This window comes from Varanus komodoensis, unplaced genomic scaffold (genome assembly GCF_004798865.1).
Source record: "Varanus komodoensis strain SLA01 unplaced genomic scaffold, ASM479886v1 scaffold23, whole genome shotgun sequence".
Lineage (NCBI taxonomy): Eukaryota > Metazoa > Chordata > Lepidosauria > Squamata > Varanidae > Varanus > Varanus komodoensis.
In genome coordinates this window covers 9,859,179-9,873,387 of record NW_025335627.1, presented here as the reverse complement: position 1 = coordinate 9,873,387, position 14,209 = coordinate 9,859,179, and the positions used below count along the sequence as shown (strand labels likewise).

At 43.1% G+C, this 14,209-nt stretch overlaps 1 protein-coding gene across 6 annotated transcripts in view; it reads right to left on the bottom strand.

The window, feature by feature from the left end:
* Positions 1-14,209, bottom strand: part of NBEAL1 (neurobeachin like 1) — a 126,567-nt gene that overhangs the window by 71,402 nt on the left and 40,956 nt on the right. For 3 of the 6 annotated variants that reach the window (XM_044431777.1, XM_044431779.1, XM_044431778.1), the window contains exons 8-11: positions 10,996-11,081; positions 7,044-7,350; positions 5,626-5,732; positions 954-1,037 (exon numbers count right to left, since the gene is read on the bottom strand). In XM_044431777.1, the coding sequence (XP_044287712.1) occupies positions 954-1,037; positions 5,626-5,732; positions 7,044-7,350; positions 10,996-11,081 (584 nt within the window). Of the gene's footprint in view, positions 1-953; positions 1,038-2,336; positions 2,424-5,625; positions 5,733-7,043; positions 7,351-10,387; positions 10,421-10,920; positions 11,082-14,209 lie in introns of those variants that run through there. The other 3 variants (XM_044431782.1, XM_044431780.1, XM_044431781.1) reach the window with 3 other exon arrangements.

Genomic DNA, 14,209 nt, shown 5'->3' with positions numbered 1-14,209 from the left:
AAAATTAACATTGTATATAAGCAGCATACAGTTGTAAGGCATATGGATTTATTTTTAAGCTGAGGTTTATCATCCCAAGCAATACAATTTATAAAATGAAATTTAAGCTTGTCATTTGACAGTACTTACATCGTAAAAAACAGATACCTTGCTTTGATGCCTTCATGTACTTGTTATATCTAACAGCAAGACTATCCACAATTCTAGTTAGTAAGACACACCATGAAAGTCAAAGAAATGCTTCTAAGATTTGCAAAACCTCAAAATTCAATCCCAAAAACTAGCAATGCAGAAAACACTAAATGAGTGTTGCTATTAGTATCATCATCATCTACTCCAGCCATCCCCAACCTGCTGGTTTTCAGAGGAATTTGGACTGCAACTCCCAGAATTCCCATCCAGCAGGGCCACTGACTGGGAATTCTGGGAGCTTCAGTCCAAATGTGTCCGGGAGGCACAAGGTTGGGGAAGGCTGATCTATGCCTTAGCTGTCTTTCGGGGCAAAAAGAGTACCAGAGAAAACTTCCAACCTAGTCCTTTGCTTGTTCTGCTTGTTTTCCACTTCCAAGGAAGAGTCTTGTTTTGTCTTTTTTAACATTCAGGGGACAATTCAAAATGTGAATTCCCCACTACTGTGGTGCAGACCATTCTAGACTCTCAGCATGTTACTGCATCCTTCTGCTCAAGTACACAGACTGGGCCTGAGTCAGGCAGCCTCCCTGTCCTAATGAGCACAACTACAAAAAGAATTGCCAATATGATGACACTGAAATAGATGCCAGAAGTCTGGAATGATAACTGCTCCATGGAAGTGATTCTTACATAGAAACACAGAAACAGAGCGAGTCAGAAGGGGTCTCCCGGGCCATCTAGTCTGACCCCCGGCTCCAGCCGGCTCCGCTCACGGCATGCCTACATGTGCATGTCTAGCTTATCCTCTAGCCCATCCTTACCTTAGCAGCTGGAGATTTGTGCATCACAGCAGTGAGAGCTTGAATGGCTGCCGCCGCCAAGCAGTCCAGCTGGCCTTGAAACACCTGAAAGCAGCAAAAGATGGAGCATGTTACACAGCACATTGCTCTTTTTGGCCAGGATGAAAACCAGAGTCCGTTTGCATGCTTCCCAATCATCTCCCCACAAAAGGCATGGATTTTAGGACACCACAACCTACTAGAGAAAAAGGACATAAGAGAAGGGTAGCCACATATGTCAAGAAGGAGGAAGAGAGAAACGATCACACATATTCATTAAGACATTCTGACTGACAGTTTCCTCATGCTTAAAATGGACAATCTCAAGAGGGAGGGACAAAAATGATGACTGAACACGTGGCTGCCTAGCTTTCAGGTAGTTAACCCTTTAGGGGGCATTTGGGTATCCAAGAGTTTCATTCTTAGCGCATGCTCCAGCATGTGAAATCTTCTTCAGAAAAGTAGCCAGAGATTATCAATTGTGTCTGTATTGTGTCCTGCTTTGTATTAATTTCATGGCTCTTCCCTCACAATTAATACCACAAGGTTTTCATCTCAAAAAAAAAAAAGCCACAGCTCTTTCAGTTCCTTCATTTTCCTGGAGGCCCTTTCTGCTCTTAAAAACAAAACCGACACATTTTGTTCCACTGAATTTAGCGGGCTCACTTGTCAACGCTTAATTCTTCTGCAGTGATCATCACTGTGCTGTGTTATTGATGTGTTAATACAGACATACATGGGTTTTGGCAAGTGCATTGTTTCACCTGTTTAATCATTTGGCACGAGAACCTGATTGCTGCTAAAAGTTCTATACCATTTCTTAAGAAGCAGGACAGAAAGGAAAGGCATTTTGCATTTTCTCATGATGCCAAAGGAAAACATTGAAAAAATCAACCCACCAATTGCTTCCCACCTCCCAGATTCAGTCTGTCCATTGTCACGTGAATATTATTTTCGGGGGCAACAGAATCAAGACATCAAATCCAACCACACAGATTCCACAAAGCTCCAGAGCCCAAGACACCACCGTGCTTAGACAAATAAGAGGAGGAGAAAGAGAGAAAAGGGGTGGAACTAAAATAAAACAAAATCACCAAGTTTATAGTTTTGAAATTGGAGTTCTAATTCCTGGACTTCACCTCCCTCAGTTTAAAGTACAATCAATAACTGTAGAAATGTTCAAATCTCAAAGCATCTTTAAACCTAAATTGTGGGTTTCAATCAATATTAGATATTCTGGATGAATACTGGGCTGTGAACAAATTGAAAATCATCTCATTATTTACGGAAGACACTGGAGGTGAAGTGCAGGAAATGGCTCATTCTGCCGATCGCCCCTGTGCAACGTAGACTTGCTGGAGATACCTGCTCCTGATTCATTTCTGTCAGGAATTTGTTGGCAAGGTCTTTCTCGGTCTTGTCTGCCACCTTATTGTTAGCATTTAAAAACAGCTGTCAAAAATGGGAGATAAGAATAATGGTAACACGCTTGTTAAATAGTTAACCCACAGCTGATACAAGAAGCGCTGGGGTAAAGTGTTGCAAAGCCAACCAAAAAAATCTCACCACTGGCAAGTGAACACAACCACTGCAAGAAAGAGAGGCGCTGTTTCCTAGAACAGGAGAACTAGGATTGGTTTTTCCCTTTCCAGATGTAGATTCGAGAAAAGCAGAGATGGGTGTCCATGAAGACACAGAAGAAGGCCGGGACCTGACATTCCTCATTCCATCCCTTACCTTTAGGAGAAAGAGTTTTGTTCTGTTTCTGCCGACATCTTGCATCTTAGGACATGTGAATCCGGAAACTTTGGATCATTTACAGATTCAGCAAATCTGAATGAGTCCGTTTTTGTTGGGTTAACGCTGTGATGCATAACCCCTGAATAACTCAGGATTTCCAGACATAGATATCAAGGAATGGGCATTCTTGGGTTGTGAATTAAAAGCAGAAGTGGCAAGTGGGCAGAAGGCAGTGCACTTCCTTGTTCCTACAGATTCCTGGATTCAACAAGTCAAGAACCGGGTATGAAGCCTGAAATAATGCACTGAGGTGGAAAGAGACATTTAGGCCACTAAGTCCAAACCCCTGCTCAGTGCAGGTATTCAGGTTAAAGCATCCCTGTCCAACAAAGAGATGCCAGATCTCTTGAATATTTTCAATAACCGCATACTGTCTTCTTACGCAGATGATTACACTGTCTTTCCTCAACACCTCCCCATTCTAACACAAGGGTTCCTGCTTCCCCCCGATGACCTTAACCATCTGGGATGATTTTTTCAAGTTAATACTAGGCAGGTTTCATGCGAACCAGAACTTGCAAGCCCACTTCAAAGCTTAATCTTCCATCTTAGTTGAGATAAGAAACCTGGTTGCATCAATCATTAGGGCCATGGAGGGGGAATTTCTTTAAAAGCATGGATTATGATAATAGAATGCATGTTTCTAATCTCTTAACCATGACAGAGATTATATTTTTACCAGCCCTGCTTGGACAGATGCAATGAATTAGATGCTTCAGCCTTCTCCAATATGGTGTCCAGATGTATTAGACTGCAATTCCCAGCATTCTAGGCAGCATGACCACTGGCCATGTTGGCTGAGAATTCTTGGAGTTGCAGTCTAACACATCTGAAGCCCTGAAGGTTGCAAGAGGCTGCTATACATTAAAACCTGCTACCATATAGTTCACAGTGGAGGTCAATATTGTAACCTCCCTTTCTTCCATAATGGAACTCCTAGGGACAAGTCTCCCTTCCAGACACTGACTGGTTCCGGACCTGCTTAGGTTCACCAAGGTTGCCGCATCATGTGCTCCCTGACTGTGGCTTGGGCCAGTGTAAGTTGAAGCAGTGAGTAGTCCCTCTATACATAGGGATAAACTCCCAAGAGAAAGATTTGATAGACCAAAATTATCAAGAGTTACTTAAATGTGCAGTATTGTGTCTGAAAGTAGAACCAAAAGAAAAGAAAAGAAAACTAGCATGGTTAATACATACACGCAAAACACACACAGAGTACTGTTAATGTTTAGTTAGCGGTATTAGTTGCAAAAACTTTGCCAATATTGCAAGACAATGTCATCATGAAGACAATGCTGAAAGAAGAAATCAGGATGAAACAAATGGAAATTCAATATTATTCTTCCTTCTAATGCACAGACAAAAATACAATGCAATTCTAGAAAACTACTCAAAAGTAAGCTCCACTGAATTCAATGGGACTTAGCCTAGAAATGTGTGTATTAGATTGCAGTGTCAGAGACCAGAAGTTTCACATTTATGGAATGTCTAAGTAGCAGCCTCAACTTGTCTCATTAATATCAACACATATAATGGTACCTTTCCAATAAATAATCTTTAAAATCTGACTTATATATCATATTCCACTTGCACCAAAATACCCAACGCACAGAGTGGACAAGATTCAACTAAACAAGGACATCCAAAATGCACATGCACTGGATTTGGCGGAAGCTCCAGAACATGACGCAGTTCAGTGTGGGGGTTGCAACAGGATTTCTCTCTTTTAGCAGAAACTAGGATACACACATAGGGCTCTCTGGACCAGGAATGGAGGCAGAACAGCTTTACACTTATCCAGGGAGTCAGAATACTGGTTCCACTAGCCCAGTATGAAGGAAGGAAGTACTCTCTCCCAGCCTCATTCTGCCCCTTCCCAGAGTGAATCCCTCTTCCTTCCCTCTGTCACTGTCAGGCATGATTTAGAGCAGCCCCTTGCAACTGGCAGCTCCTGAGAAGCTTTTGACTTCCAATCTCATCAGCCCCAGCCAATATAATCAGTGGCAGGGATGCTGCAGTCCAAAACATCTGCAGGGCATCAGGTTGAGGAAGGCTGTTTCAGAATGATTCGTACACTAACACTCAAACAGGTAATCCCAGCCAGGTTCCCCTTAAGAAAACCATGCAAACAGCTCAAAACACCATTTTGAATCCTAGCTTACAAGGGACCCATGGTGAGAACTGATCAGCTTTTATGACACTGCATATGCCGTTCTACTGCACAATTCCATGGAAGCCCCTGAATCCCATGCAATTTACTTCCAGGTGAATCTGTACAGGCGTGCCATATAAACCATAGCTAAGGATAACAGAAGTAAGAGGTGGAAATTGCTCTGGGAAAACTGGAGCAAACACTTCCAACTTGTAAATCATAGTTGGCAGAGAGCAAGTATTACACCACATAGAAAGAGAGAGAGCTTATTTCTGAAGTACTCTGCTACATCAGTACAAAAAGGGATTGCCACACAAGTCATGCCTGTCTGGATTAATAATGAGTTACAGGGAACTAGAAAGGAAATATGAGGATTGGATCCTTTGTGGGAGGGGGGCATTATTCATTCATTATTCACCAGTACCTTAAGTGCATCTGGAGAACAAGACGCACACCTGCGTAACAATACAAAACCCAGCTCTACTCAAAAGCTCTGGAAGCACTTAGAGCATAAACAACATTAAGGCAATACAATTATGTTCCTCAGAGATATAATAGTTCTCGCACAGAGCCATTTTGTACATGATTATTATGACAAAGGTTTTATCTAATATATGCCTGAGACAGCAGAACAATGGAGTGCTCATGAATGCTGGAAGATGAATAGATAGATGAGTCATTTTAATACAGTGTTTTTGTTACCTTGCAGTTCTGCAACAGTCGAATAAGATGCTCAAAACAGTTACTGTTAAGGAAAATGGCTTGCAGAACAGGCCGATCTGTGTGGTCTAACATGGCAGTGATAGTATCTGAGGAGGCAAAAGAAAAAGAAACATCACAAAGAAATTAACCCCCTAGCTTAATTAACACTTAGAAATAATGCTACTGGATTAGCCTTTGGTGCACAGAAAACCAGAAAAATTCAATACAAACCTTAGCTGCCAGCCCTAAATACTTTGGCTATGTAAACAGAGAGAATTTCTCCTATTGTTGACTGCAAAACTATACATGACACAAAAAAAAATGCCTGTTTTGTTTTTTAAAAAATATATGGCACGTCAACATAGGAGGGGCCCTCTTGGATCAAACCAAAATGCCACTATTTTGTCATAGTCCAGCTTCTGGTTTTCTCAATGGTCACCCAGGGGCCTAGAGGAAGCCTATGAGCAGTTCATAAGGCAAGCATGGGCTACCTGTGGCTCTCCAGATGTTTTGGTCTACAAGCTGGTTAGCCCATCATGAAGCCAATAGCTCCTGCCCATGCTTACGCACAACACCTGCCACTCTGGGGCATCTTGCTCCATTTGACCATCATTTGGCACATATATGCTGGCTTACTATGAAAGAGCTCCATGCTGATGCATCTGCTTGCTTCCTTTCATTGGCACAACTGGCCAAACCAACCAGAAATTGTCTGTTTACTGCATTGTCCAACTCCAGGATTCCTGCTTATTGTTCCCAACAAGCCAGGAGCCACAGACAAAGAACAAATCTTGGTTTGCAATTATGTCCTGTAAAGGGTGTGACAAACGAAGAGCCCGAGTTCACCTCACAAGCTAAATCAGAGGTGAGCAGCTTGTGGTCCCCAGATGCTAAAAGTTCCATAACCACTCACTAATAGATATGTTGGCTACGGCTGGTGGGAGTTGAAGGCTGAAGCAAACTATTTCTGGTTTGTTTAGCAGGGGCACGCCCGGAAAAAAAGCCATATGGGCACACAAAAGGACTGCATGCATGCACCAGTCCACAGCTTGTCCATGATAATCCGGAAGCTGCTTCACAGCTCCATGCAAACATGGCCAGTAGTTTAAGATGTTATGCACAAAATGAAAGGCAGATTCTGTACTTCCAGCATGTGGTGTCACACTGAACCAGCCCAGAAGCACCAAATGCATCCAAGATGGCCATTTTAGGATATCAAATGCTACCTGGGCTTTGCGTTTAGTTGCATTTTCATTTTCTCTGCAGTTTTTCTGAAGCAGTTTCCCTTTGGAGGCTATCCTCCTTGTTATAGGAAAGAAAGGGTGCTCAGTGGTCGAACCAGCACTCCTCACAGGCCACTGTCTCCAAGCTCTGGAACCTGTCTGCTTTCTCATCGCCAGAGAAACCCTATTACTTACTCAGCATTTGAATCTGTAGTGCTATGAACCTGCTCTCCCACTGCCGAGATCTCCTTGAATTAGGCAAGGCCATATGATCAGAGTTGAGCAGCTTGAAGTAGTTTTCCAGTATGGCACTGGTTTCCACTTGCCGCTGATCGGAGCTGCTGGTCAGGAGGATGTGCACCACTTCTGTCAGGCACTTCAGGGTCAGCTCTGCCTTCCGGCTCATCTCGTCCGGGTCTCTGTTATCCCACATGTCACAATCCGCCAAAACGCGCATCAAGACCTCCATAGTGGCCGGAGAAATTGCTTGGAGAGCATTCCTCTAAAGTTAACAGTAAAAGCCTCTCAGTCCCAGAATACTGTATCAGTCATCATGCCTTTTAAAGAAACTTGTGGTTTTAAAAAAAATCATTTCATCTGGACAATATTAGTGAGTTAACTAATGGGTTAGGTCCAAAGGTACTCTTTCGGCTTATGGAAGAAGGAGAACAGTTTCTGGAGAACAGTTTTACTGTTTAGCACTAGAACATTATGCCTGAAGGCAAAAACTGAACCCAAGATGGAAGATAAACCCTCCTTTGCACTCCAACACCTGCTTAGCTGTACGTTGAACTAGCCTGTTGCTAGCAGCTTTGCTAACCTGGAAAAGTGCAGGCCTGCAACCAAATAGGAGACCACATGTGGAAGTGGAGTGGGGGGGCACTTGGACTCCTATTCTATTCTATTTAGTGCTGTCCAGATGTACTGGACTTCAACTCCCAGCATCCCCCACCAGATGTTTGGCCCAGTCTAAGGAAAGCTGCCCTACAGCATTAATGAAAGGCACAGTTCTGGTATTTACTGGTCATTTCTGAGCTGCTGCAATTTGTACTGTATCTGATTGTGTTTGTATTTGAATGTTAGGGATTTTATTCCACTTTGCAATCTTTGAACATTTTCTTAGATTGTTAGATCGTTAATGTTATATTGTTGTTACTTGATTTTATATGGCACCTGAACAACTTTTTTAATAGGCATTTAAAAATATAAATACTTATCAGGGAAGATCCCATAGATTTCACTAGGAGTGGCTTATTACAGTGCTGTATGAAATTCCAAACATTTGTAAAATGGCACAAAGAACTATTGCCCAACTACTTACAGAGCTATTTGGAGCCACCTCTAGAGTTCAGACTCCACAAATCTCTGTTTCTTGCTAATATCTGGCTAGAGAACAAGTGTGGTGTAGTGGTTAAGAGCATGGGACTGGGACTCAGACGATCTGGGTTCTAGTCCCCGCTCGGCCATGGAGCCAACTGGGTGACTTTGGGCCAGTCACACACTCTTAGCCCAACCTACCTCACAGGGTTGTTGTGGGGATAAGATGGAGGAGGAGATGTAAGCTACCTTGAGCCCTTTGTAGGAAAAAGGCAGGATATAAATTGAGAAATAAATAAATAAAATATCTGAGGAGCCAGAAGAGCTTCAGCTGTCATATTGACATGTAAACACAACAAAGATTCTTGGCGGCACCTTGAAGACTAGCTAATTTGTTATGGGAGGCATGTCCAGAAGTATGAGGTGCTTATAGAGCCCTAGCTAAATCACAATTTAGTCCACTGCAAGAATTCATCCTTGCCACTCACAGACTGGATGCCTATACCCACTTCCCTGGAAGTAAGCCCTATTTAACGCAGGGGGATTTCCTTTTGACTTGCCCAGGATTGCGCTCCCTTCTCCCCTTGCAGCCAGTGTGTGAAAAACTGTGTTGGCTGAAACACTGAGGTCATAAGAACAGCCTCAAAGAAGATTCTTTCTGAAACATTCCTGCAGGTGGGCAGGTGGAAAGACAGGTGCCATCAAGGCAGGACACCCCATGGTGGCACCCCTGGCTCCTTCCCTCCCTCTCCAAGGTCCTGCAGTCAGAAAGCCAAAATCGGCCATTTAGCAGCTCTGAAGAGCAAGAAGAGTGCAGAGGTGATCTTCCCCTCTGAGTTCCCCTTGATCTATCTAAGGTGTCCATGACCCTCTGAGTTCAGAGAGTGATGGGCAGTTTCACTGGATTTCACCCTAAATGGTGAGACAGCCTGACCTGGTATTAGCAGGTCTCTCCCTCTCTATCTTCTTCTGTTCCTAGATTTGAAATGCAATTCCAGCCTGAAGTAATAAATGCAGCTGGACTGCTGCATTTCCAGTCTGTTCTTGCTCATGTTTCCAAATCTCTTGGCATATAAAACACGCGAACCTTTACACTTCTTTAGCTTGGGTACACTATGCTCCCTGGACTCAGAGAACATGTTTAGTCCAGTGGGGCTACTTATTTTATTCATTTAAGTACCTAGCTCAACCAAACAATCTTTTAAAAAATCCAGAAACTAACCAGCTATTTGTTACAGACTGTATTTAATTACACAACGCCCAGGCATAAGGACAATGAGCACATATGGAAAAGAGTCACTTTCTGCACCAGAGCAAATGTTTTAGCACAACCAATTTAATGTTTAACAGAGTCTTGATGAGAAAAGCAAGGTAAAATGTCTTTTAAACCAAAACATTATTCTCTGATTCCTTTGGCACACACATTGGCTATGCATAGTTTGAAACTAAGGGCAAGCATGCACTTCGGCGATAAAGGATTTGAACCACATGTCAGTTGGCTGGCACAAGCAAGCTTCACCAGCAAAGTCCTTTCATGAAGAACAGCTTTCCCAACCTGGTTTCCTGCAGATGTGTTGGGACTACGACGCCAAGATTTCTCCAGCCAGTGCAACTTCTGGGTTCTTTAGCCCCAACACAAGTGGAAGGCACAGGCTGGCGAAGCTGAGCTAGAAAATGGCAGCTGGCTCCTAAGAATTCTGTGCAAGTCAATGGCCCAACAGTTCAGTGCATGTTTTTTGCATACAGAATGTCGCAAGTTCAAATCCCCAGCATGTCACCTCAAACAGATCTCAGGACTCAACACTGAGAGGCCCAGCCAGATTGCAGGAGATCTGCAAAGAGATCACAGCTTCTCTCTCTGTCTCTGTCTGACTTACAAGCAGTCAGAATGTCAAGGGGAAGAGAATTTAACCTTTCCCCTGATTTAAACCACCCCCTCACAACCTGCTGTTACATGTTCATATGCATTCAAACAAACTCTTAGGATGGAGCACACTTGACTTATCACAATCTGTGTCCTTTCCTAAAACGTTTAGAAATGGGCCTGTCCTGAGAAAGCTGTGTTTCATTCCAAGATCGTTTCCCTAGCAAATGGAAATTCAGTGCTTCCTTGTAATACTGAAGCCATGCCAGTTCACACTGGATATCCTCTGCACAGAAGTTCCTGTTTGACTTCATTTAGTTTTCAGATTGGGCAGTAAAGCTTCCCTTTCCATTCTCACCATTTAAGAAGGATACAAAAGGCAAGGAGAGTCTCTGTTATTGTAAAGTCATCACAGGATCAACATTCATTAAATCACAGCATGAAACAGTGGTATTGCTTTCTGGGAACTAAAAGAAAAAGGTTGATGGTCATTCAAGGATGCAACTGAACAGCCATCTGAGAGGGATGTTTTAATTTGGTGTTCTGCACTGACCAGGGGGTCAGACCTGATGGCCTTCTGGACCCTTCCAGCTCTGCTTTTCTACAATTCTATGGCTTCTAAATAGATGACAAATGTCCACAAAGAAGCTTTTCTGTTTATAGACAGCAAGTGAGAATGCTGCCTAGCTAGCTCAATGGCTTGACTGACTGGCTATGGCTGTCCAGGTTTTCAGGGAAGAGTCTTTCCCAGCCCTTGAACCCAGAACCTCTTCCTCCTTCCCTGTACAAAAGCCAACCCATTCTACTACCCACTGCAAATAACAGGGCTTTCTGGAACAAATCCTTCACTGCTGGCAAGCATTCCCTACTGCACGTAAGCCAAAAACGTACGATTAAGGGAAGGGTGAATCCCTGCATGCTGTCGGCCACAGGATGACGCTAGCATTTTGTCAGGATTCTCCTCACCTGCCCACCAGCCACGATAGCGCCAAAGAGATGAAGCAGACAACACTTTAGGCTCTCTTTTAGATGCTCACTTTCTTGAAAACACTCTGGAAAAAAGAGAACTTGCTTATATATATTAACTTGGCACCACAAACCTTCATATACGAGTACTTAAGTCCAAATAAAATCTCGCAGCAGGAATTCCCATGTGGCATCATTTCCTCTCAGAAAGAAAGTGAATGAAGATAAGTGGCTGCAAGGCTCGGGCTTCAGCATTCACTCTTACTTCTCCTTCTCTGATGTGGTCATGAGGAGGAGTTTCGAAGGCTTTGCTTCCACTTTAGATTAATCACTATTTAGCACTACATGGGGACTGCAGGTGGTGCAGTGGTTTTAAACTGCTGTGTTGCTGAGCTGGTTGATTGAGAGATCGCCGGTTCAAATGTGCACAACAGGGTGAGTTCCCGTTGCTCCGTCCCAGCTCCTGCCAGCCTTGCAGTTCGAAAGCATGCAAATGCAAGTAGATAAAATGTACCACTTCGGTGGGCAGGTAACAGCGTTCCATGCACTTCGGTGTTTAGTCATGCCGGCCACATGACCACGGAGACTGTCTGCGGACAAACGCTGGCTCCCTCAGCTAGGAAATGGAGATGAGCACCGCCCCCTAGAGTCAGGCATGACTGGACTTAATGTCAAGGGGAAACCTTTACCTTTAACTTTAGCACTACATTTGAACCAGAAACTGTGTCTAACCTTAACTTGGCTAGAGAAACAGCTAGCTCTAATAACTATGGTTTGAAGTTGCCTTGTTTCTAACCATAGTTGTTATACCATCCCCTATGCTCTTCAATATCTACATGAAACCAATGGGAAGGGTCATCTGGAGGTTGGACAGAGGTCTCAGCAATATGCTGATGATACTCAGCTCTACCTCTTGTTTTCATTTAGTCCAGATGAGGCAGTGACCATCCTGAACCAGTGCCTGAAGTAAATAATGGACTGTATGAGGGCCAATAAACTGAAGCTCAGTCCAGACAAGATGGAAAGACTGTTGGTAGGCGGTCAATCAGATGGGTTGAATGGCCAATACCCTGTCCTGGATGGGCTCATGTTCTCCCTAAGGACAGAGTCCGCAGCTTGGGGGTGGCTCCTGAACCCAAAACTCTCACTTGATTCCCAAGTGGACTTGGTGGCCAGGAGCACCTTCCTTCAGCTGCAGTTAATTTATCAACTGCAGCCATATCTTGGCAGACAAAGCTCAGCCACAATCACACACACTCTGATAACATCCCAGTTGGAATATCACAGTGTGCTCTTTGTGGGGCTGCCTTTGAAGACAGTCCAGACATTCCAACTGGTTCAAAATGGGGCTGCCTGATTGTTTACAAGAAGCCATTTGCAAGCCCATATTACACCAGTTTCATATCATCCACACTGGCTACCAGTGGAAGTCTGGGCCCAATTTAAAGTGTTTATACTTGCATATAATGCCCTAAACGGCTTGAGTCCTGGCAACCTGCAGTTTCACCTTTTCCTCTATGTCCCTACCTGTCTGTTAAGATCAAGTGAGGAGATCCTTCTTAAGGAGCCACCCCCCAGGGAAGTGAGGGTGATAGCAGCAGAAGAAGGGCCTTCTCAGTGGTTGCACCCCATCTCTGGAACAGGCTTCCCAGAGAAGCGCTTGGTGTTGTTGGCGCCAGACAAAGATGTATCTCTTCTTCAGCTATTTTAACAGCTGATTAGATTGACAATCTTGTTTTTAATATGACCCTGGTTTATAATGTTATTTTAGTTTATATTATTTATTCTTGGTTGTTTATTTAAATCTTTTATGTAGTGATCTTAATTTCTTGGGGTATGTTTTTGTATTATTGATGTTTTGTTAATGTTTGCAGTATCACTGATTTTAGAATTATGGTGTTTTAATTGTTGCACGCCACACGGGAAGCCCAATCATGGGTTATTTATAAATTGAAATAATAAATAATCATACAATTAAAAAAATAAAATGCATATAAAAAGTCAAAATATCCTATAATAAATCAATCAGACAACCTGTTTGAGCAACTAACAATACCCAAGTAAACTAATTACATGGCCTGTGACAGAGGAGAGTCTTAATGCAGTGCCAAAAGGATACTAAAGTCGGTGTCAGGTGGGAATCAATTGGGAGGTCCTACAACTGAGGTGCCACCCCTGAAAAAGCCCTTCTTCTTGTTGCCACCAACCAAGCCTCTCTTGGAGGCAGCAAGTGGAGGCAGCGTCCAAGGCTCGACTGTAGTGTCTGGATAGATTGTGCCAGGTGTAACGTTCCATCAGTTATTGTGCTCCCAAGCTATATGGTTAAGGCTAACTTCACTGTGCCTGGGTTTGGATGTCACAACAAGCTATGGTTAGTCCAAAATAGACCTAACATACTTCAGACCCCTCCTCTCTGCCACAATGGAGACAGAGAAGAGACTGTCTAGGCCCAAGGTTTGCTGCAGCTCATCAGCTCATTATCATGACAATATTCCATGATTTCACGCTATGTGAAAACAGTCCTTTAGAGATGCTACTCAACAGAACTTCTATATACTGAATAGCTTATTTAAGGTTAATGCAGGAAAAAGCACTGAAATATTCACAGTGCTCATAGCTGCTTTTGTGCAAACCAAACTGTTGACTAAAACTGCACCTGAAAAACCTTTTACTGAAAAAACATGATACTGTACTTTCGCACATGCCATACCTGATATGAGGTCATGCCAAGTGGCCTAAGGAATTTTTCTTAGAAATAAACATTAACCTGGAAGCAGTTGCCATAGCAGTAGCCTCACATACACAGACAAACAAGCTGCTGCCAAAACCACAAAGAATTATTTTGTTTGGAGTGAACACTATGAGAAAGTCCAAATAATGCCACAAGTCAGTATCATTAAAATGTCACTAATTTTAAAGAGAGAGTCCAAGTCTTTAAAAAGGGACTATTAAAACAAACTGCACTGAGGAGCTTATATATGAATGAATGAATTGCTTAGGGGGATCCATGTTAATGCTGAACAAGTACACAATTAATATATCAAGACATTTCACCCACAAGATTCTTCCCTTCTAACATTTAGTAACTGCTTGGTTTTAAGTGGGCACCCCAGGAATCAGCAGAGAAGCAGTTGCAACAGCTACTGCCATCATGATTTCCAAAAAACATACCTCCAGAACATGGCGGGACATGGAAAAACTAATATTGTCATGG